This window comes from Ptychodera flava, chromosome 15, assembly GCF_041260155.1.
Source record: "Ptychodera flava strain L36383 chromosome 15, AS_Pfla_20210202, whole genome shotgun sequence".
NCBI classification, from domain to species: domain Eukaryota; kingdom Metazoa; phylum Hemichordata; class Enteropneusta; family Ptychoderidae; genus Ptychodera; species Ptychodera flava.
Window position 1 is genome coordinate 22,800,409 of NC_091942.1, and position 24,886 is coordinate 22,825,294.

At 38.6% G+C, this 24,886-nt stretch overlaps 3 protein-coding genes across 3 annotated transcripts in view; 1 reads left to right on the forward strand and 2 right to left on the reverse strand.

Moving 5' to 3' along the window:
• The first annotated feature begins 951 nt into the window (after nucleotides 1-951).
• On the forward strand, nucleotides 952-16,547 carry LOC139151568 (intraflagellar transport protein 70A-like). Its single transcript, XM_070724461.1, has 15 exons — nucleotides 952-1,165; nucleotides 2,226-2,291; nucleotides 2,670-2,879; nucleotides 3,280-3,336; nucleotides 5,422-5,557; nucleotides 6,100-6,204; nucleotides 7,384-7,512; nucleotides 8,227-8,276; nucleotides 9,329-9,481; nucleotides 10,197-10,459; nucleotides 11,590-11,800; nucleotides 12,331-12,402; nucleotides 12,897-13,079; nucleotides 14,581-14,710; nucleotides 15,031-16,547. The coding sequence occupies exons 1-15, from the start codon at nucleotides 1,112-1,114 to the stop codon at nucleotides 15,153-15,155; spliced, it is 1,944 nt and encodes a 647-aa protein (XP_070580562.1). The 5' UTR covers nucleotides 952-1,111; the 3' UTR covers nucleotides 15,156-16,547.
• Nucleotides 16,548-17,888: 1,341 nt separating this feature from the next.
• Nucleotides 17,889-21,076, reverse strand: LOC139152299 (guanine nucleotide-binding protein subunit gamma-e-like). Its single transcript, XM_070725442.1, has 2 exons — nucleotides 20,662-21,076; nucleotides 17,889-18,621 (listed from the first exon to the last, which is right to left on the reverse strand). The coding sequence occupies exons 1-2, from the start codon at nucleotides 20,760-20,762 to the stop codon at nucleotides 18,516-18,518; spliced, it is 207 nt and encodes a 68-aa protein (XP_070581543.1). The 5' UTR covers nucleotides 20,763-21,076; the 3' UTR covers nucleotides 17,889-18,515.
• Nucleotides 21,077-21,742: 666 nt separating this feature from the next.
• LOC139151571 (uncharacterized) overlaps nucleotides 21,743-24,886 on the reverse strand; it is an 84,433-nt gene continuing 81,289 nt past the window's right edge. Inside the window, exon 8 of the mRNA XM_070724464.1 lies at nucleotides 21,743-24,362. Coding sequence (XP_070580565.1) covers nucleotides 24,348-24,362 — 15 coding nt within the window. The 3' untranslated portion in view covers nucleotides 21,743-24,347. The remainder of the gene's footprint in view (nucleotides 24,363-24,886) is intronic.

Consider the following 24,886-nt stretch of genomic DNA (forward strand, 5'->3'; position numbering starts at 1 on the left):
ATTTTGTTGTTGACGACAGAACTCTGGTCCGGACCGAAAAACGCGTTTCAGCAAGTAACACCGGTCATCACAAACTTGCTGACTGACTTGACAATATAAAGACGAGCTTTGAAGTAAAGTTTATCTCAATATATGTATGCTCTTCGGCTTTAAGTGTCATACACAACGTATTCTTACCTATGCTAGGAAGGGAATCCAGCTTAATTTGATAAAACATTACATATTCCTGGTACAGTATGAAGGGAGATAGTTTTAAATCTGAGCCGTAACAATATCAAAGTCAATTGGAAATTTAAAATTTACGAATCATTTCTTTAGAATGTTCTATACTAATCGAAAGTATTGCATGTAGTCACAAGTGCATGCTTTCATGTACAATTTAATGTGCATATTTTACTAAAACATGAAGAATGTATGTAGACTTTATATATGTTACAGTTAATCAAGTTTCGCGTTCAATATCTGTATTCGACTTACTCCACTGGTTTACAAATATCAAAACTAAGTATCTTGAGGGAATACTTCAGTATAATGTCGCGGTGATGGTAAAGTGGTCGCGAAATTGAAGCAGTATACTTCGACAAACTATTGCATAGATGGTGGGGTGAACGCGAACTGCCGCATAAACGCCCAAGAAAAGCCAAGCGACTATAGGCTTGTCCATTTAATTATGTACCTTCTGAAACTACGAGTAAGATGTACGGCAGACATCGAACTTGAACGGACACATTTGTATTCATCCATCAAATTATGCTACCTGCATGCCCCTCTTATGTTGTTAACCTTTACATACAGATATTTTAAGAATATAAAAGGAAAGTGTCGACAAATCAACTGAATAAAAAAATCGGTAATAGACCCGTGGGCAATATAACAGTGACGTCACGTATTGCGCGATGCCCGGTCAAGTAAAGCGCCACCAAGTGATAGCCTTCTGCTCAGATCACGCGCATGCCCAGTTGATCACATTCCTGTACGAGGTACATTTGACAAGGCCTGAACCTCAGAGCGATCCGATTTTCCCGTAACTTGCTCTTTCCTCGCCGAGTAAGCGACTCCAAGATATACTTCCAGCCGCTGCAGGACACCCTTCACTGTTGTTAGAGCGAAAATGTCGCTTTTTGACATAAAGGATGGTGAATATACATCAACGATTTACTCCATGGTAAGTGTCATGACAACAACAACGCTTGAATGTGGACCGAGTCCGGTGAGACCCGTGTTATCCAAACTTATATGTCAGAGGAGACAGCAGCGAGGATTCGGTTTGGATTATGGCTGATACGATCTAGTTTGTAAGGAAGTTTGAGACTACAAAATGTTCAGTAGTCTTTATCTGTTATCGTAATTTGGCCAGCTTTCTGTATCAACGAAGGGGCTCATTGTCGGCTGGACTGTGAGCCAAACGAAGGGAGCATGCTATTCGCAGATTCGAGTTTTGTGTAGAAATCACATGAATTAAGAAACACACTACATGTATATGTCCTAACAAACAGAACAGTTCCCCAAAACTGTACGTGTGTTCAGTCAGACGCTATGGAATTTGAAGCGATTGCCAGTAAACATACATGTACCTAGCCCTGCGTACAGGTCTGTGTGTTCCCGGCGTTATACGGCCTCCACCACAGCCCTGCAACGGTTCATAGAGATAACTGGCGAGATTCAAAATGGCGATCTCCATGGGTAAACAACTTGTCGAGTACGTTATGTTTCAGAAAACGAGCGGTTTTGGACGTTAGGAGAAGTTAATCGCATCTTTTCTGGGGTCGGTTAGGAGGTAAAGGTAGGCAGGGAAAGGATTTTGCCCCGATAGAGCAGAATTTCGGCCAAAAAGACAGCTTTTCGTTGCGGTCCAGATCTGGACCGCATTGTCGCCAGTCATCTCCATAGACCATTGCAGGGCTGTGGTGGAGGCCGTATCACGCCGGGAAAACACAGACCTGTACGCAGGGCTAACATGTACCATGAAGCTAAAACATGTACATATACACTATCAGTATTTGTCGTTGTTGGTTTGTCCATGTAGTATTTGTAGGGTCTCTGGCTTTTCAATTGAACCCAGTTCTTAATCGATGTGGGTTCACCAACTGCCACTGTTATATAAATGGGACAACTCAAACAATGAAAGTTACAAACAAAACCAAGCTTCAGTAACATTCACAAAAATGTTTCACACAGACTACAACCACATGAAACAATGTCTTCACTACAAAATTTCTCAACAGATCAAGGAGGGTAAATATACAGATGCAATCCAGCTTCTGTCATCAGAGCTTCAAAATCATCCACGGGTAAGAAAAATGTCTATCCTTCATGGTTTTACATAAAATTTGAAAAACCCTGTGAAAACACTGGTCCCTAGCAGTACTTTCAATCTTCTATTCACTTGAATATTTAAAGCTGGTTGCCTGCACATTAAAGCCAATTTGTGCACCACTGATGACTCTAGATTATTCATTTTTCTGCAAGAAAATTTTACATCAGAAGTGATGTAGGAAATAAAAATTTGAAATTTGAAGAATTTTGTAAATTTACTCATTGAGTCAAGTCCAGGCGAAAAAGTAATAAGAACGAGCCATTAATAAGATTTATAGAGATTGCAAATTTCTTTTCACAAGCCAAACTAGATCTTGCTTATGTTGCAAGTTTCATTATTTTCCCACATTCAGTCCAGAGCGGCGCTCTCTCTCCTGGCATACTGCTACTTCTACATGCAAGACTTTGTCAATGCGGCCGAGTGCTATGAGCAGCTGGTGCAACTCCACCCTGAAAACGACGACTACAAGCTCTACCATGCGCAGTCTCTGTACAAGGCCTGTCTGTATCCAGAAGCCATGAAGGCGACCTCGCAGATTGACAATTCAAACTATGAAGCACGGGTAAGAGTTGGCTGGCTGAATATTTCCACAAAGATTCTCACTCTTCAACATTGAAGAACAAAGCATTTCTAGTGAATTGCTACCATTTGGCAAAAAGACGAGTGATTTGTAACTTTTGTAGCTTTTCTGCTACGACCCTGTGTTGTTGTGATAATTTACTGAGGAATGTACTAGGGAAACCTCAATTGTATTACTGGCCAAATTTCCTCATCAAAAACCTGACAGCTAATTGTTATGGCCATCATAGCTTGTATAACTACATTGCTTAAGAAAATACAAAGAGATTTTAAAATGTCACCAGGAAAGGTTTGTGATCTTGTTTGTAGCATACCGCTATGTTTTGCATTGTGTGTCAGATTTAGCTGAAATATTAGATTGGACTGTGTGTTTTCATTTTTAGATCAGCAAATTACAAGCTGCCATCAAATATGGAGAGGAAGATTTACCTGGGGCAAAGGTGAGACAAAGGTTCACATTCATGCACATTTTCTTTAAATGAGTTTTGTCAGGTATTATCTGTTTCTCTCCACAGGGATACATGCACTTGATCTATACATTCAGATCAAAGTTGTGCGTATAAAAGCTATATGGTTGTGCCAAATTTGATGATAAAATTAGGAGGATTAAACTTGAAACAATCTCAGTATCATTACTAAGATACTACAGAAATTATCACAACTTGCCAATTACACACTTGGGATGTCTTAAAAACCTGCTGGAAGTTGCAACAATTGTCAGTGATTTCTAGCTCGGCAGAAACTGGCAGCTGCCATGCATGAAAACACTCTCCGTGGCTGGGTTTACAAACACTGTATATCAATCATGGTTAAGTGCTACAGTACCTGTGAATGTGCACTTGATCTGATATGTGTATTGTGGTATATGAGTGCAATCAACATACAATATACATGTATGTAAGGCCTGCTTTGAAAAGTAGGGGGGGTGGGGGGGGGGGTGATGATGGCTGCCAGTCTCTGGCAAGCTGAAAGTCACAAATAATTTTGCAATTTGAAGTAAACTTTAAAATGTCACAGCTGTCTGAATGATGAAGTGCAAATACATTCTGCAACAATAATAATCTTTCTCCAAATGTGTTTGAATTCAGAAAATCATACTACTAACTTGAATGTAGATAAGGAATATGTTAAACTTAGCAGTGTTCTCCCTGAATAAGGTAACAGGGGCGTGGCGCCCTCTTGTAAATTCCGAACGCCCCTTGCCAGAAATGAAAAAGATTTATTTTTTTTGAAAAATAAAACAATAAAATATACGGGAAAAAAAGTTGACAGTGATTTACAAGCAAAATGCAAGCGTGATCGTCGATCCTGCAGGCTGCAAACGTAATTCTCATCGATCTTGCAAATCTCGCGAGTTTGTGATGTCATCCGAGATCATAAGCCCATGTGCAACTCATCGATGGCAGCCATATTTGCATGGCTCAGGCCGTAACGTATCGTTAACCACGGTCCCTCCATAGGGACCGTGCATTAGGTAACCGACTTAGCTGAGCCAAGGAGCTTGAGCCGAACCAAGGACAGCAGAGTACACTGAAGTTTTTATAGGAGGTTAGAATTTCGCTTGTGTATTCCTTCCCAAAGCAAAACGACCTATTTTTAGACTCGGCCGGAGGATGAGAACACGTGAGTGCTATGGTGATAATTTTGACATCGATGAATAAATGTATGTCTGTCGCTATGTTTTCGTTTTCAAAAAATGTAATCTTTATTGAAATCAGTGAACTGGAATAAAAGTTGTGGAACACTGTCTCAGATTTCTTTTCCTTTGAGTTTTTTATACGAAAAAAATCTGAAAAAAATACTCCCCAAGTGCCACCAAATAACACCATTTTAATCTCTGTTTTTCAAAAGCTCCAACGGCAGGAGGGGGGACACCCCCTCCTGACCTCCCCCCGCGACCGCTTACGCGGTCGCTTGTGGTGCTTCGCACCACGTCTTCGCCCTCTTGTACAAAAATCCTGGGGAGAACACTGCTTAGTATTCAAATGGACCATGGTACAAACAAAAACATCTGCACAAACAAGAATATGTGTGTTTCATACATGTTTATGTGCGTAGGCTTATTTGTACCCTCATCATGTGGTCTTTTGGGCATACCGAGTCTGTAGAATCATAGTGTCCTTTCTGGTCCAGAGTAGAACCATTTATGATCATGCTTTCAGAACTTTTCTCTAGTCTCTATGCAGTGATCTCCCCAGGATTTTCTGATATAGTGGCGGCTAATTTGCATAACAATAAATGTAATTGTTATGGTAATGAGTTTCTATTGTTTACCAAAAATTATAGAGTGGCAGCCACCACTCTATAATAGCTCTCTATGCATCAATGCATATCAGCAATTAGCACAACACTCCATATTTCTGAAATTTCATAAATAATCCTGAAATTCCGTCAAATTTTCTGTGGGAAAGGTGGTGTTTAGGCATTTTACATCAATGGAAAATTAAAACTTGCATATTCTGACATTCATTAGCGTGGCATGCTTTTTGATACCAGTAATGTCATTATTAATATTCTTGATACAGAGTATGGTGGAGCAGTGTCCTGCAGACGATGCAGATGCAGAGGTCAACATGGGTTGTCTTCTGTACAAGGAAGGAAGATTTGAGGATGCCTGTCAGAAGTTTCAGACGGCCATGCAGATACTGGGCTACAAACCAGGTGAGATCAGTGGTTTTATAAAGTGGTGTGTTACATTGGTGTGAAGGACCAGTAGCTGTAACTTTTGTTGTCACTATCTTTCTTTTCAATGTCAACTACAGTTTCTTGTTCTATTCCCCAAAGGCTCAAAGCATGTTGAGATACACAGTATTCAGTTTGTAAACTCAGCCTGTATATGTGTAGACTGCATTCTTATTGTTGACAAGTGAATTCTGGTCCAGATTAGAATTAAAATGTAAACAATAATACAGTAGTGCATTTTACACGTATATACACTGTGTTGACAGCTTGATATTGGGTATTTGAACATGCTTTGGACCAGAAAGTAGAACAAGAACGTCAAGTGGACATAAATAACAAAAATTGTGACAAAAACTCATTAAGAGTTAGTTGCAGTCCCTTTAAACTGCCATACATCATATATATACTTTTTCAGAATTTGCACAATACAGTATTGTATCAGTGTCTCTGTTGCATGACTTGATCTAACGTATACTATGAATATTAACGTGGCAATTTTGGTTTTCTGATTTCCTTTCCAGATCTGTCATACAACATAGCATTGTGTTACTACTCCATGAAGCAGTACGCTCCAGCTCTGAAACACATCGCTGACATCATCGAGAAAGGCATCAGAGAACATCCAGGTAAGGCCTAGACCAAAAACAGTGAAAGGTAATGCAGAACTAGCATGTTTGATAGCCAAGGTTTTCAATTATCAGTCGTGACTTCAGGGCTCGAAATTAACTTTTTACCCTGGTAGTCCACTTGGCTACCATTTTCTGAAGTTGGTAGCCCAGTGACAATGACTGGTAGTCCATGAATATTTTAGTTTAGGGATACTGTACTCGTCCGAGTATAAGCCCCGGTTCAGCAACACAGAATAGCAGTGAAACTAGGGGCTTCAACTCGAGAAACCTCATGTTATGTGTCACGAAAGCTTAATATATGCATTTTTAACACTTTCTATCACTTTCAAAATCGGCTTACACATCCAAAGAAATTGTAACTTGAGTATTAAAAGAAAAACAGAAAAAATATTCTCATGATCTTTATGAATTGGCATGCCTTGTTACACCCGAGTCTCTCTATACAGAACGTAGTACATCGATACTGATCGACAACCATAGATAAAAGACAGCAAACTCAGCTAAGCTTAACAGACACAGTGTTTTATATTACTATTTCAATCAAACTGATTACACAATCTCTTGATATAGAAGTGACAGTTTTGTGAAATTTCAGCATCAAAACCCCAAAACTTGACACAAGTACGTCTATATGTTGCCGATCAACAGCATAGTGTGAACTGGCATGCAAAGACTGCACATGCAAGGGGAAAGCAACTCAACATTCTAGTATCAAACGCTCTGCATCTTGTTAAAACAACAACATAGCAGTGAAAATTTTTATAGTCACTAAAAAAACTCTTCACAGATGAAAGGATAATTGCTTCAAACAAATGAAACTGCATGTTGACTGCATTTAGCTCGTCCGAAAGTGACGGTCATCGCACGCCAAGTATTTCATGTCCCAGGCTTCGGTAGTCCGAGTGGGCTACCATTTCATGGACTTTGGTAGCCCCAGGGAAAAGTTGGTAGTCTATGGACGCGGGACTACCGCTAATTTCGAGCCCTGGACTTACATGTGTGAAGATCCAAATAAGTGTGTTTCATATTTCAAAATTCAACCTATAAGAACCCTTTGTTGAAAAAAGGAAAATCTAAAAAATGTTTTTGTGTTTTTATTTAGAGATTCATACATTTGTAACCACTCAAGAGAAGTTTGATGAATGTCTACCAAATTATTGTCTTACCATTTCACAGAGCTTAGTGTTGGCATGACAACAGAGGGGATTGATGTGCGTAGCGTTGGTAACACGCTTACCTTGCATGAGACAGCTCTGATTGAAGCTTTTAATCTCAAAGCGGCCATAGAGTACCAGTTGAAGAACTGTAAGTATAATGTTCAAGTTGTTCACTATGAATATAAGATGACAAAGAAAAGGCTACAAAATCCTCAAAGTATTTCTGCTTCAAAGTGTACACGAGTCAAATTTTGTCATTTCCACTGGATAATGTGTGATATTATATACTTTATCTCATATTCCTCCATCATGGTAGAGGGACTGTGTTTACATGTATCTGTTCATGAGCAAATTTTGTATGTGCCAGTTGATATTTAAATGATCAGGTTTCATATGTACGTAGGATGTATAGGTAGTGAGTAGCTGAAAGCTTGACCTCGTATACAGTGTCCATTCATGTCAGAGGTGAGAGGTTGACCCTGCTACCCTGTCCATTCTTTCCTAACCATACAGGTATATGTAAACACTGTTCTGTTCACAAGGAGCTGTGATACACATGTGTACATACCTTCTCCACAGGATACTGGCCACAGTTTTCCCCAGTGACACACTCATTCCCAGAGAAAATTCCTTGTACATATATTCATACATAACATTGTTGATTTTCATCATTTACCAGAGTTATCTTGTTGATTACCTTTTATGTACAATGTATGCCACTCTCCATTCAACATAAGATTATGTACAAAGGGGTTTCATGCAGCCAGTACAGGATATCATAAAACAATATGTAAATATTGTGAGAGCAGTGAATAGCATATTACATTTTCACCAATAATTTTGCATGTCTTGTTTTCATCAGTTGAAGCTGCAAAAGAAGCCCTGACAGACATGCCGCCGAGATCAGAAGAGGTAACAAAATAAGTTTTCCTTTCTTCCATCAACATTTGAAAATTACTGAACTTGTGATGTGTCACTAACACTGTGACTGAATTATTCCCCGATACAGAAATTAATCTCTGATGTTGACAAAAGTTGAAGATGATAGATATTGTTGTACTCTGCCACAGTCAGGCAAAACAAAAAAGTTATTGTTCCTGGGATTTATTGGGCAAGGCCACAGAGGCAGCGAGAGAAATTTCTTTTCTTATTTTTGTTACAAACCAGCAAAATCTCCCACTAGTTACATTGTTACTGATAATTTGAAGTCTACATTTTACAAACTGTCCACAATAATAGCGGCATTATATACACAGGCAGTGTTGACAGAATAGATTCTGAGCAATTCCACATGCTTTTGGAAGAAAAAAACTGTAAAAATATGCATAACAAAAATAATAGTCAAACAATTTTAATGTCATTATAACATCCTTTATATGGGATATAATTTGCATTTTCTTATGCAATGCTGATATATATATTTGCCACAATTTCGAAAAATATTCCCAAAGATGAAGGTGCAATTCCACGGAACAATTTAACTATTCTTCCTGGCCTTTTGTTGAATTTTTTTGAGGAAATCAGTACAGAAGTTTATGTACTGCTTGCTGTAACAGTTAGAGGTGTACATGTGTGTGAAAACTTTGGTATTGTCGTCTAACACTTGTCTTCATCTAAAAATTACTACCGACATCATTTACGTAGAAAGTTCAGGATGCACTACTTTATGATATGAACAAAGACAGTGGGCGCCGCGTACATTTACAATGTATCTATGTCTGTCTGTGTCACAGTGCCTGCATGTACATGTACACATGTCTGTCTGCATGTGTTAATGAGAGCATAGGTAAAGAGAAGACGAAGCAACCAATCATTTATCAGTTTCTATGAATAAAACACAGTAGTTGTGTCTAGCATGAAATAGAGTAGATGATCTGATTGCGATTTGTTCAAAATATCAATAATCCTAGAAAAGACGGTTTTTGCAATTGAATTTTTATATGATTTTTTTTTTCCCCTTCTAGGAATTAGACCCTGTTACTCTACACAACCAAGCCCTGATGAACATGGATGAATCGCCAACCCAAGGATTTGAAAAATTACAATTTCTACTACAACAAAACCCATTCCCACCGGAAACATTTGGCAACCTACTCTTGTTATATATCAAGTATGAGGTAAGGCGTTTAGTTATTAGTAAAATGATACCACTGAAAAGTATCCAAAGATTTAGCAGTTTTGACTGACTTGTTTTACAATACAGTCCTATCACTTCCTTATGTATGTTACACATTTTGCTCTGTTAGTCTACACATGTACAAGTTCCATACATGTCAGTCTTACTGATGCTTCCATTACATAAGTTCACCGACCATTGTTTTTAGTTGTGTCATTTATCACAATGCATCTACTACAGTTTGAAGTCCAATAAGAGAAAATAGACTTTCCTCAAATATTCCAGTGTCCGGCACGAGCACTTTGTTTTCGTATTCCACATTATTTGCAGTTGTACTGATGAATACTTAATTCACATATATTACTGTATGATAAAGAATGATGGTAGCTGTGACATAAAAAATGCAGAGCCGATTTTCCTCTCTCATGTCTGAGGCATTGTTTGTACATTACCATACATGTATGTCCACTGGTTAAGCTCTTCTATGGCATCACCATCATGGACCAATATTCAAGAGATTTACATGGGGTTTTGATGTAAACCTAGTTTCATATCAGAAATTACTTTTTCCAGTTTCCACCTACATTGACTACATTGAGCTTTTTTGTTTATTTGTATGGAAAACAATAATGCATAATTTTAATTTGATTAATTGACTGTTTTCACGCCCACATAGACATTGAATCCCTCCAAATCTTTTTTTTGCTCCATCGTAGTACTACAGCCTGGCTGCAGACGTGTTGGCAGAGAACGCACACCTGACCTTCAAGTACATGACGCAGTACCTGTTTGACTTCATCGACGCCATCCTGACTCAGCAGACAGCGCCAGAGGAAGCCTACAGGAAGCTGGATGACATGGCGTCCAAGTACACGGATCAGCTGCGAAAACTCACCAAACAAGTGCAGGAAGCCAGGCAGAATCACGACGACGAGGCAGTGAAGAAAGTTGTCAATGAATACGATGAAGCGCTAGAAAGGTAATTGCACTTTTACAGGGTCCAGACATTCCTTGAAAGTCCTTGAACTTTAAAGCCTCCTTGAAAGTCCTGGAAAAGTCTTTGAAAATGAAATTGAGTCATGGAATGTCCTGAAAAATTGATAATCTACCCACAATTTTCAAAAATGGCAAGGTGATCAGTAGTGATATTGTGGAATTATATGTGAGTTGATGTATAAAAATGATATATTGTTCAAAATGATATCAGGAAAGAGGTATTTTTGACCTCAAAATGTCCTTGAAATTGCTGAAATAGTCCTTGAAAGTCCTTGAATTTGAAGTTACTTTGAGTGTATGGACTTGTGTGGACTTAAAGCCGCACTTTTCAATCCCAGGTTCTCGCATTAGTGGAGTTCTCCTCCCAGTCAAACACTTGGCCAGTACAATGTTTTGATTTCTATAACATTAATTACACAAACTGATCTCAACCTTTTGTCACCTTTTGCTAATTCTGCAAACAGAGTTTATACAAGCGTTTGATTGACGGTCGGTTCAAATCGCCAACGGTCATTGATTCCCCACCACCAACGCTTGAATTTCCTAAAAAATCGTCTTCCAGTCGCGTTAGAATTTGAATATAACCACAGAGTTCGATCGGCAGCAACTTGACGCTGACCGCTTGACAATCTGTCTTCGTTTTTGCGGCCGGGAAAACTAAAAATTGGCATTTTCTTGAGAGTGTGCCCGCGTGTTGCCTGTTTGGTGTCCACTTACACAATGAACACCGCCATAGCTTCGCGTCCTTTTAAAGGGAGGCTCCGCCTTTAACTTTAGTGAGGAAGCTCATTGTTAAAGATATACAAAGTGTCTTTTTTGCTGTGAATAGATCCTGCTACTCTGCATTAAACAGTGTAGTGTACCAGAGTTGGACTTACACAAGAGGAAGTAGGGTGAGAGGGATGCTAGAAAGGTAATCCAGATTTACTGACTTGTTTTTGTCAATCATGGCTGTCTCAAGAAAGCTCAAGCCAGCCATATTACATGATACAGTGAGAACACGAGACTCAGAAACTTAGGTGAGAGGGTATTATTACAGTGACACCAAAGCTATTGAATCACAGCAGTGTGCTCAATCAGATGTTTAACTTTCTAATTTCTTTGACACACCAGGTACATCCCGGTGTTGATGGCCCAGGCCAAGATCTACTGGGATCTGGAGAACTACGCCCAAGTTGAGAAGATCTTCCGCAAGTCGGTGGAGTTCTGCAACGAGCACGACATATGGAAGCTCAACGTCGCACACGTGCTGTTCATGCAAGAGGGCAAGTTCAAGGAAGCGACGGGATTCTACGAACCAATCGTCAAGAAACACTATGACAATGTAAGTGTCATTGAGCATATTTCAGCAGTGATGTTCTCAAGAATTGTGCAGGTCTCATTGCATACATGTACTCTTGGAGTACACTCCAAGTTGAAAGCAACTCGCTGAAGGATAATGTAATAATACATAAAAAGTTTTTCAAAGACTTGTTCACAAGAAGTATCACATTTTTAGCTTTTTTGTCCAGCTCTGTTGTTTTCATATCTTTACCCTGTGTTCATATTCACCCATTCACCCTCAAATTCCCTGTAAACATGTCTACAAACACCAGTTGTAAGAATAGGTTTGAGCAAAACCATGGTGGCAAAAGGTTTCATGTAAACTACATATGTATCCTGTATTTGTCACAATGCTATCTACCCATCCCTAAAAAAAATGGGTCAGTCGGAAATGTTGACACCAAACATACATGTACATATCACCAGAGTGTAACAAGAAATGACATTCTTTTTATGCAAAATGTAAGAAGAAATAAATGCATTGAGTAGTTTTTGTAACATGTACATTTCAATTTTCTTCTTTGATATTAGATTCTGAGTGTGAGTGCCATCGTCTTAGCAAATCTCTGTGTGTCCTACATTATGACAAGTCATAATGAAGAGGTGAGTGTCCATGGAGTTTCGTAAATACATCATTAGGGGAGGGAAGCCAAAGACAATATGTAACATGTCTAATGTACTTATTCTATTCATGTAAAGAATGTTGGTTGTACTGAAAGATTTTAATGTAGTGCAAGACATTGTCATTATGTAAACTGTAGGGGAACTTCCTCCTATACTTGTGGTTGAAAAATCTTTCTGTCAAGGCTTGTGGATAGCCTGTGTACTTGTTTGTTGTTTTGCAGGGAATTCACTTGTACAGTATAACCAGTGTGTGTTGCACTGCATTTCACATGCTGTCAAACGAACAACTGTTAATATGTACTTATCTACCATGCAAGTGCCGCAGTCTTGTTGTGTAACAAAAATATAATTCAAAGTTGCCATATCACAGAAATTTCAGTGGATTTCTTCATGAGTGTATGGCCAATGCATAAGTTATCAGTGTTACAGGTCTTGTGAATTAACCAATCTCTGTTCACTGCCTTGTCCGACAGGCAGAGGAGCTGATGAGAAAGATAGAAAAAGAAGAAGAGCAGGTTGCCTATGATGACCCGGATAAAAAGATTTATCATCTGTGCATTGTCAATTTAGTTATTGGTACCTTATACTGCGCCAAGGGGAATTATGAATTTGGTATATCCAGAGTTATCAAGAGTCTTGAACCGTACAACAAAAAGGTAAGTTGGTGTGGCCGGCAGCTACTGAGCATGTTTGTAAACCTATTCTTACGTCCCCAGTGCGCTGGGAGTGTGAGAACACAGTGTGAGAACAATTTGTTCTCACACTCTGTATTGTTGCGCGACTGAACACCTCGTATGTGAAACGTATGTTGATTGGTCAATTCTGCTCAGCGCCTAGTTCTCTGTACGAATTATTTGACGAATAGAACATCGCGTAATGTACAAGTGGCACTATAGGGGACAGAAGACTGAACCGCAGAGTGAACAGGTTGTTCTAGATTTGAGTACGGTCAGCGCGGCGTCGGCAACAAATACACGGAGGATGACCACTTTTATGTTGTAACGGGAGAATTCAGGCCGTTACAAACCTATCAGCTATTTACGCTCGTCGACATATTTTCTGGAGAAGAACTGACTTGACAGCGATACAGTTAGCGAAAGACTTCGATGAGCGAGCCATTCGAACACGAGGCTGTAGCAGACGACAGCTTTCACGCAATGTCATCAACAGATGGCCACCAGAGCTGTTTCGCAACATTTTCCTCAGATGACCTGGAGAATTTTGTGGCTGACCAACAAAACAAAATTGCCATATCGGTAATATACATGTTAACGTGTTTGATATGCTCATCAATGAAAGGAACTTCATTTTTCTTTGCGGAATGATACAAATGAAACAAGTGCAATCGAGTGCTGGTTTTTGATAGTATAAACCTACCACAATAAAATGCAATTTTCTAAAGATATTGGAGGGACGTGAGAAAAATAATCCCACACCCCAATGGGTTGGGATGGAATGTCTCACACTCGTTGGGGAATTCTGTCTCACACTCGCCTTCGGCTCGTGTGAGACAGAATTCCCCAACTCGTGTGAGACATTCCATCACAACCGTTGGGGTGTGGGATTCTATTATTCTCGCATAGCTCAATCCAAGCATAGAATACATGTATGAGAGTAAAGTTACAAGTAGAGAAATAGGAAAGCCATTAAGTTGATGAGAGAAGAGTTGGAGAAACAAAATGAAATTGATAAAATACAACAAAATTTATTTCACTAAAAGAAATGAATAACAGCAAGACTTACGTAAAAGTTTTTTCAGAGCATGACCACATAGTACAAGATATACATGTACTATAAAGTAATTTTAAATTTCCCAAAACCATGTCATTTGCAATAACTGGGGTAGATCCATACACAAGTGATAGCTTTATACCAAATCTATGATTTGTAGACTTCTGAACGTCAATAAGGTGTAATATGTAAACACGACACAAAACCAGTGGTAAAACATGGCAGAGTGTCCTTATTGCAGAGATTTCATACTCTCACCAGTTAATCTCTGTTCAATACATAGTATTATACATGATCTATTCTGTGTGGATGGATGTTGTGATATGGGACTTTGTAATAAGGGTAGGTCTCTCTCTACAAATATGAGCACCTCCAGGAAGAGCGTTATAACCACCTACATGTACTCCATTTCCTGCTCTCCTACAGCTTGGTACGGATACGTGGTTCTATGCCAAGAGGTGTTTCCTTTCATTGCTGGAGAACATGGCTAAACACATGATAATGCTGAGGGACAGCGTTTCACAAGAATGTATACAGTTCCTGGAACACTGTGAAGGTGAGATTCTGTAACACTCTAAATTTATAATTATGTCTGCACTACCTTTTCCTAATTTTGCTAATTTCACTGATCAGAAATATTGGTATCAGTACACACTCACGAAAGTTTGTAACAGTGGCTTTCGTTGTTTTTTTACTGTAAAATCTTTAAACCCAAAGAATTGGTCAAACATCTCCAAACAGTAAGAAGTTGTAGAGAAGTTCATACTGTTGTCATATGTGTGGCTCTTGTGCAGGTATCTGAAATTCTGTATGGACTCTCCCTATCTACAGCCACCATCCCAGGTCTGACATTCCTTTTCATCCTTTTCTCTCCAGCTTATGGCAGGGATGTCAAAGCATTGATAGAACAGCCACTTGAAGAAGAGCCCAAACACGAGGGCAAGAACACATGTACTTACGAAGCACGCCACCTCAAGAGTTTGATGATGGAACTAGTGTAGTGAAAAAGCCCACAATAAAGACTTGTTGTGTTTGTATTTAATGAGGGTCAGCATCGACCAGTTTAATAACATTTACAATAGCATTGCATTTCTGATTATGGATTGAGAGTCTGGTCACATGGGTCACAAATACTCATGCTTTGCACAGCTGAAACTGTGACATGAAATTCCCAATTTAGTTCAGGTTCACCATCATATGCAGGTGCAGTACAGCGCCATCTAGTGGCAATTTTACAAGCAGTTTCTCATGAATATTACTTGCTTTATGACACAGAGCAAAGAGATAGATAGATAGATTGACTGCAAATAAATGAAAACAGGACTTGATTTGATTCACCAAAAGTGAAGAGATTTGTTTTTCATTTATCCTGAACTGCAGCTACAGAAATAAGGTTCTCTCCCAGCAGCTTTTCATCTGTCCTTTCTTGCTTCTCTACTGTATTAAAACATGCTTGCATTGTCAGCAGCAAAAAGCATAGTAAAACTATAAAATTGCATGAAAAGTCATGTCTATAGGCACCACAAATGCCACAAACCATTCAGAAATACTTTCAGCCCATTCCAGCGCTTTGTGTTGGATGTACTTGCACACAGTATGTAACTTTTATGCAGATGATGTGATCTCCACAGTTGTATCCCATGTGACCACAAAGTGACCAATCCTAAGCCCTTTTTTTGTTGAATTTCCCCCCACACTGTTCTCTCACGTAAATAAGCTCTTGCCCACTGGAATTATAACATTACATAATATTCAACCAAATAAAGGACAGTCTCAGATTGTCGCATAAGTTCAAGAAACAAAATTCCTTCGTTTAGATCAAAACCCGCTCCCCCTAAACGAAGTCCAAAAGTGTGAAATGTTGATGCCTGCCTGAGAGTACAATGTAGTATTTTACCATAGCTCCTGAAGAATTTGTAATCACAAAATAAAAGTGCGAAAGTGAAGTTCACTAATTGAATGGAGGTCAAACCCCCTTCCCAGTAAACGAACAAATTTTGCTTTTTGAACTTATGCGATATTCTGAGACTGTACCTCAAGCAGTCAAAAAAAATACGAACAAGTTTTAAAGTGCTTTTAAATGTCAAAATCCGTCCATGCCCCTTGTGATTTAATGTTTATGTTATCTGACCAGATTCTTATTTCCACAGTGCTGTAAAAGGTTTGTTCAGTGCTGTTTCACAAATTTTCCATGATACACTTGTGTACTGATTTCTTTCTACCACCTCATCAGCCAAGTGATGGAGAAACAAGCAAATTGTACGCCAGTTTGTTGTGTCAATGTCATAAAAATTATGTCACTTTTTTCAACATCAAAAATGTAAAGTGGAGTTTACTTGTATGTAAATTTCTTCATGAAACCAATAAATATGCATATACCTTGAGCAAACTCATTTAACGGCTCATTCTTCGTCTCTTTACACTTCCAAGAACTTTGATGGAACTCAAATTTTGGGACAAAACTTGTAAAGATGATACCTCTACCTTTACTTTCCTTTGCGGCAAGCGAGTTTTAGTAACTTGATTACACAAATCATCTTGGGTAATATTTTATCAGTTCATGATATATTTATGGACATCCAGTTCACGTACATTACAGAGAAATTTTATGGAGAGTTTCAGGAGATTATGAGATTTTTGGAGAGGTTGCGGTAATTTGTGCCTCAAAAAATGAAAAAGACTTATACTCTTGCTCCATAATCTTCGAAATGAGCCCCCCCCCCTTAACCCTTTCACCACCATGGTTTGTCCCAAATCCATTGTTTTTTATGGTAAAGTTGGACCTGTATACAGGGAACTGGGGTGAAAGGGTTAAGGGGTAGGCCAAAAGAATGTTGTATAAGTTTGAGATTCAACATATCTGTCCCCCCAGGTGCATTCTACCATTTAAGAAAGCCTTGCTAATAACTTGCAAGCGGACACTTGTTCACAACAGAATCAAAATCACCATGGTGATTTGACTTAACTCTGAGAGCTAATTCTACAATCTACGTGAAAGGGCAATCGATGGCATCAGTGTTTGTTTGGTTGAATTGAAACGCTAAGGCTGGTCCGTCATAAAACACGCTTTATCAATACACCTTGGCTGAGCAGACTGGGAAACCTGCCAGCAGGACTCATCCATTCGTTCACTCTCTCACTGCATGCATAGCAAAACAGCGGATAGAAGAGCATGCTTGGCGTCGACAAACGAAATGGTTGGCATTGAACGATTTTGACTTAATTGCACCGTAGTGAGAGATTAAAGAAAATGTTTGATTACGTTTTGCATATCTTTTATCATTTCAAGTGTTACAATCAACAATTGAAATAAAAATCGGACTTGAATAGAAGCTTATTATAAGTCCTTGCTACTGGTTTTGAAAGCAAAGTTTGCTTTAAGTTTCGCATTATGTACGTTTAATGTACATAATGCGTTTCACTTCATATACAACTCGTCCCACATTAATTGAAAACTTGTCGAAGGAAAGAAAAAGAATATAAGACTGGCTTACTCCGGAGCAAAAACGTTTATTGCATCATACAAGACCATCACAACTCTTCAAATACCAAGAAATGACAACAATTATTGAATAGACCTTACTGTAATTCTCATAACGGTATTAATAAATGACGGACCAGCCACTTATGATAAAATTGCATAGTATTAATTTTGTTTCGACAGTAAAATAACATTGTATTCTACTTTCGTTCACTCGTAGGTGATCAAAAGCGATGTACATAAACAAATGATATGAAATGACGTAGTCTTTTATTAGACTCATAAACCAATGAAAAAGTGCACTGTTGAGCATGCGCACACAGGTGCTTCAAAGGGTACGTGTCCGTGCGTAGGTGTCGTATGATTATTTTGATTCTTTGAAAATGACAAGAAAAATATTAGCCTTTTAATCACCTGTAAAGTTTACTTGCATAGGTCATAGGTCAAATGTTAAACTATCTGTTGACAATCAGAAATGGATATAGATGCTCTGGATCCGATAAAATACTCGTACAAAAGTACTGGATTAAAAATTGATTATGTGTATTTAAAAGATGTGATTAAAATCGTTTATATATCATGATTAAAATATTGCATAATTACGCGAGAAGACAACTATAGCCATTATCCTAAAAAGACACCATCACATCGCGTATGACAGAGCTTCCTCGGAATCGTCACAGGTCGGCAAGTGTTTCGGTGAGTATGAAAGATGCAGAGGTACACAGTTTGCAACCAGTATTGTCACAAGGTATTCAAGCCAAATTTGTCATCAGTCCGAGTTGACTACCAAAACACAACATAAACAGAGCAGCACCGAGTCCATCAATCCTAGCAAAATTGAAGACTTCCCGGCATCATGACAAGTTGCAAGTCACTGCTAGAGTATTGTGCATTTGCTCCTGTCTGCCCATGGGTTTTCCTTCTTGTCCAGAGGGTGCAAGAATGGGTCCGTCCCTTCATTCTGCTTCACAAAATCCACCAGCCTAAGGAAGCAAGGGAAAAAATTATTACAGTTATACTACCTATCAAGCATGCAATCTTGTGAACGTACGGCATACGAGTCATTCTGTGTTGGGGATCATATTTTGTCCTTGCCGACCCATGCGACCAATGTAAACACTGTATCCAAGATACGATGGAAGTTAAAACATGTCTGTCGTAATCTACATTGTAAAATTTAATGTTGCAGCTATGATGACGAGGTGCATCAAGATATCGTGCACGAAATAGTTTGCAAACAAGAAGCTCGCACATGCGCAGTACCGACGACCGTTTCCCTTTAAGGTTGGTCTTTCTGTCTCTCTCTCTCTCTCTCTCTCTCTCTCTCTCTCTCTCTCTCTCTCTGATATCAGTGTGTGTATTCTTCATCAAAGAAAACACAATCACCGGGACAACAAAAGAGGCTACGCATAGTTGGTTTTAATTAGCAAAGCACACACCGAGGACGCTCCTCAACCGTGAAAATTTTCGCTCGTGACGTCAGCAAGTGGGACTCACTAATCGACTCGTTGGGATAATTAATCAAGATATGAATTTGAGGCATAGAGGATGCAAAACAATCTAGCATTCAGTCGTGACGATATTATAGTAATTGAGAGAGTTCGATGGCATTTATAGTCGACTGCCTGGGAGCCAAAATGGTTGCGTTGTCGTGTGCCCTTTGTCATCTTATACTCAAAGTCGAAATAGGTAGTCCAGATTGACAGTTAAATAGTTTCAATATCTCTTCAGGTTTTCCTGAAACGGAACTCATTTTACGTATATATGACAACAGTATCTTCAACAAAATGATGGGAATGTAAAACAAAAGATTATCCTCAGTGGCAAGACCTTCAAGTTGAAGTGTGTCAAAAGGTTATGCCAGAATAAAAGACAAAATTTGTGCCCAAAACAGTTGAAAGGTTGGAAACCAGGGCAGATTTTAATTAATTAACTCGTCTTATTTTTATGAATAATTTACTTCGTTGTTAAGGCCTCTCGTAAACGCAACAATATCCGTGAAAGTGAGTTCTGCGCCATATTCGGTCACTGAAAACTATGTCGGTACATACCAATTAAAACTCTCATTTCAATGTCCAACCCTGTACGTATTCAATTGGAACGATCGAGGCACATGAATTCAATTAGAATACAATTTAATATGATCCACTCAACAGAAAATGTACCTTCTCTTTCAAAGTACACGCGGAAAAAATAAATAAATTAGGCAGCACTGTCGAACGACAGTTCAAACCATTCATATTCATATTTGCTCAATATCTGGCGATGAATAATTTTACAAATTTGACGGCCCGGAGTGTGATCTTTTTTCGAGCAAGTTAACCTGTTCCCCTTTATGTAATTTGTTATTGCCTGCGATCTGCGATTTGTGTGCCAGGCACTTTCGACTTCACATCCTACAGACCTGTCGTTACGAGACTGACTAAGCGAAAATGAAGGTTGAGAAAAACAAAAAAAAGCAAATTTTGGCAAATAATCTGTGAACAAAAATCTACTCGAGGAAACGGTATTTTGATTCGAAAGAATGCGAGGACATTTTGCTGTAATGCAGAATTTACATTTGATGAACTCGGAAGCAAACATAGGCAGAGAGAACAGGTTGTTTTCAGCCTACTGGCTTACATTGAAAGACCATACGGCAGTGGGCGTCAGTTGCAAGAAAAAAAAAACCCAGCTCTATTGGGCGTAATGCTGAAAAGGGAAAGAAACTAGCAAGGTAGATCCACAAAAACGAAATATGTCTCATAAAACGGAAAACATGGATCAGACGAGTGAGTAGATGTAGGAGATGGGAGTTCTGATATCGAGTGATCGAATTTTGGACGTCGACGTCAGAGACTAGGCTTGCACAGGGCAAAAACACAATGGTTTTACACAGGACGTATGACGTTATTTAAATCCGAGAGTTAGAAATCGAAAAATATCTTCCAAAGTCGCTTTTATAGAGGCGTTCTCTACGAATATTTCTTCTCTGGCACTGGCCGCCGTTATTTCAAAGAAAGCAAATGGCGAAATATACTTACTCTGGTATGGTCTGCGATGCTGGCAATCTTTCGACATCGAGTTGGTATTTCAATGCGTGCACCTTCTTCTGTAGAGCGGCTTTAGTGTCAGACTGAGACATGATACTGTCAGTAACAGTATACAAGGGACAACACTATAGGCTCCGGTTGATCTTTAAAATGAGTGGAAATACTGATTTCCCGCCAATGCCGGCTTCGAAAACACCACACGAGAGAGGATAGTCCGTTCAAAAACAGCGGTATAATTTCAGTGTCAGTTTATGAAGATTGCTTCCCTAGCATTAAAATGGAATCTTCCATACCCTTGTGTCTCGGGAAGTAGGGGGATATTGTCAATTGAAAAGGGCATAGGATGAATATTTACACTAACAATTATTTGCGCAGTTGAGTCGTTAATAAAGAGGGCATCATGAGCAATAATGAAATGAGGGCGCTATAGCACAGTGCGGTACAAAAGTATGCCATTCTTTATTTAATACAAAACCTTTATTTACGGGTGATGGTACTCTGCAATATAGTTGAAAGGAAGATAATATTGGTGTCTACTCGGTAAAGACTATATGTAGACTGTTGTCTGTAAAGCAACTGTTATTCGGAGGTGACCACATGGCGTAATTTTACATCGTATCAGTTGACAAAATGCGTGGATGAAAGGGTGATTAGGGCCTATCTGAGGCATGATAGCTTAGCACAACCAATTATAACCTTTCTTCATAATCCCTCTAATCCCTCGAGAATATTGTCTGTCGTTGTACGAATGACTATAAGAAACAGGGATAGGTGTCATGATTCAACTAGATACGGGCTGTACGTACTGTTTTCATTCCTTTGGCAACCGCACAAACATAGTTAAGTTTTTCATATTGTTCAATTCCCAAAATAAGCCGATGGTTTTTACTCGGGACAATATTCGTTGCCAACAAATACTGTAATTGTAAGTAATTTTGATCATTGGGACTGACTCTGTCTTCGCTAATTGCATATTTTGCAATGTGGTTGTCAACCTAAAGATATGAAGTATTCTTATCAAATTTCAAGTCAAACAAGTGCTGCATTAAAATGAAAGACCGATAACACAGTGTTGTAAAGTTGAATAACAGATATAGCGTTTTACTAAAACATAGAGGATTTGGGAACACACACAGCTGTTCCTTAAAACTTACATGAGCAAACTGTACTACGAATGATCACACCTCATCTGTAGTAAATTGTTCGCATTAGGTTGTCGGTTACATATGATTGAAAATAGTTTGTTGAAAGAAAACACGTCTATGATCAAAATTCTGTACAGAAAAAAAAGAGAAAAAACTTTCAAATAAAGTAGATTCTGATTAAATACAAACTAAAACAAACACTAGATCCAATACACTTTCCGAGTTCTATGACTCAACTTGAACAGCCTGAGCTTACCAAATATTAAATATCGGTAATAACGTTAAAAAGTGGCTGACTACACACAAGATATATGAAATATGAGAAAAAGCAGTATTATCGTCCACCTTTTTTGAGATACATCATATAAAAATATGTAATATCCTTTGATCTTGAGCAGTTCACACTACTCTATGGCTAAACGCCTGCCCTCAAACATATGAAGAGCAGATTAATGACTGAAGCATCAATATTTCCTGCAGCGTATAGTTCTAAAATATTCCATTACAAATGATTACTTTAAGTTCATATGGGAAAAAATTGTGTTGCTGATCATGTAATAAAGGTTCATGATTATATATTTATCATTAGCTAAGGTAAAACTATGGTAAAAGTCAGCATTTTTTCGCAGTGTCTTCTTTACAATGGAATAACCTTGCCCTTTCAACTTGAAACTGAGCACAGTGACACTACTTTTAGATTGTTTTTCAAAATGACTACTCATGCATTCCAAGTCTTTTGAGAAAGTTTCAAGAATTGAGAATGATGTATTACTATGCAAACTAATGGAACTTAATGATACTGCGCTACAATGGGAAATCCGTACCTTAATATTTACAACAGACACAACCGCTCGGCATAATCCCTACTCTCAAAAACTGGTTCAGTAACCAAACTCAACTGCTACATTTTTCTGACTGCGACCCCTCCACACAATGCAGAGTTCATGAAGCGTTCACAAAGCAAGACTTTTTGGACAGGAAAGGAACGGTGAGATTTGCTGGACTAAACATCTGTTCGAGGGTTATGTAGTCGGTGTGCGTGTTTTATCTTGAATTACAGAGTAGCATGTGGTCTTATGCACACCACTATCGCAGTAGTCTGCTAGCAATGTTGCATGTTTTCTTCTGGAAGCAATGTTCGAATGGGATAAAGCTCTTCTGAGCACATTGCAAAGTCGCCAGGCCGTTGGCGAATAACCAAACACTGTTACTTTTCTTGTCCCTAGGCAAAATACTTTGTGCGATAATGATTCTGGAACGTAACATTTGGCGTGCACTTAGTCTTTCATTGTGTCCCATTGGCGATCATCATATCTTTCACGGTACGGGTAATTCATTTCCTACCACATCAAAATCAACAAATATATACTTAGTAATGTTACTTTCGTTATTGAAAGCACTATTTATTTCTCATTTCATTTTGAAAATGTCTATCAAGTTGTAGTTTCCGTCAGATCTTTCGCTTCCTTTTTTTATCGTAACTTTAACCTTGGCATTCTCAAGGGCGGTTTTGATTATTTTATTCCCTTGAGACGCTGGTAATTTGCGAATTTCTTTTTTTAAAGTTGGGAAGTCGCACAGGTGCTTGTCAAACAGTGTTACCCAAATGGTAGCAGTGTGATCAGTAAGGCCGACCCGAATCTTCCAATAAAACTCTGGCCCGCATTCATACCCATCCCTCGGACACACACAAGTTTCATTAGAGCCTGGCTGCACTTTCTTTTTACAGTCGGTGTTGGGACATCCAAAATAATAGGGATTTTGCGAACTGATCGTGTCAATTTTACAAATATTCTCAATGTCATAAGTACCTGGGTTTGCAAGTTCAATTTCCTGCAAACTGCTAATTTTCAACGTCGTTTGAGGCGTCTTTGGCGCTGGATTATACTTGTCTAACTGAATTTCAACATTTGATTGGTGTATTTCTGTGTCAACCGTTGTAACAAGATAACACTGACCATCGCGTGTTGTTCCACGAACAAAGGTGATCTGAACGACTTGGCCAACCTCATCCTGAAACTTTGTGGCATTTTCACCAAAGAGTCTCACCTTCGTCTCCTGACAACTTTGATCTACAACGTGTATTTCCCTGTATACGGTATTCTTACCGGGAATACGGTTTACGTCACCCGTTCTCGTTATTTGACCGATAACGTGAGAACGTTCCTCTGTCTTTAAAGCTGCAGCAATAGTTTGTAAACTTAGCTGCTTAAAAGAGTTTTACCGGGGACGAATGATGATTTCTCATTTCAGTAACTTCGTCTAATAAGATTTCATAGGGGTCCGGATTGTACTGTACATTATGGGGTTTTCTGACTTTGTATTTACTGAATGTGTACACTGAATCTTTCTCTATTTCCAAATGTAGATTAGTAGCAACGTGTCCAAACGCTACACAGCTTCTAATTGTACCCAATTGATCAATGACGGGAAATTGAAGAAAAGGTGTTCCCTTGTCATTTAAGATTGGAATACCGACTACTTGCACAGTAGTGTCGTTTTGTCGATGGCCTGCAATCAGTTTGATATCCTTCAACGTATTGATCCCTGAAAGAATAAAAAAGACAATTTAGCATTTAGTATTTGGCTGTGAGGCAAAAATGATATTTTACATCTATTATCTTTTGTTCAACACATTTATGTGAATAGGTCATTTTTAAATGAAAGGGCTCACATTTAACTATTTCGACATAAAATTGAGGGTCAAATTGAACAAACACATAAAAGCTTTTTTCAAACTACTTTATCGCATTGGACACTTGGTAAACATACATACATACATACATACATACATACATACATACATACATACATACATACACACACACACACACACACACACACACACACACACACACACACACACACACACACACACACACACACACACACACACACACACACACATACATACATACATACATACATACATACATACATACATACATAGACGAAAAGAAAGGAAGTTCATTATATTGAATTTTTTTCTTTTGATATGATATGGTAATTGCAGTTAATAGATTTTCCTGTAGCTATTCTCCGTTTAAAGTATGGATATTCAACGTTAATTA

Excerpts from the sequence above, each read along its gene's own strand:
- LOC139151568 (XM_070724461.1), top strand. The coding sequence starts at position 1,112 with ATGTCGCTTTTTGACATAAAGGATGGTGAATATACATCAACGATTTAC. Across the intron at positions 5,558-6,099 it reads GATACTGGGCTACAAACCAG|ATCTGTCATACAACATAGCA; the intron begins GTGAGATCAGTG and ends TTTCCTTTCCAG. Across the intron at positions 9,482-10,196 it reads TGTTATATATCAAGTATGAG|TACTACAGCCTGGCTGCAGA; the intron begins GTAAGGCGTTTA and ends GCTCCATCGTAG.
- LOC139152299 (XM_070725442.1), bottom strand. The coding sequence starts at position 20,762 with ATGTCTCAGTCTGACACTAAAGCCGCTCTACAGAAGAAGGTGCACGCA. Across the intron at positions 18,622-20,661 it reads GCATCGCAGACCATACCAGA|GCTGGTGGATTTTGTGAAGC; the intron begins GTAAGTATATTT and ends TTGCTTCCTTAG.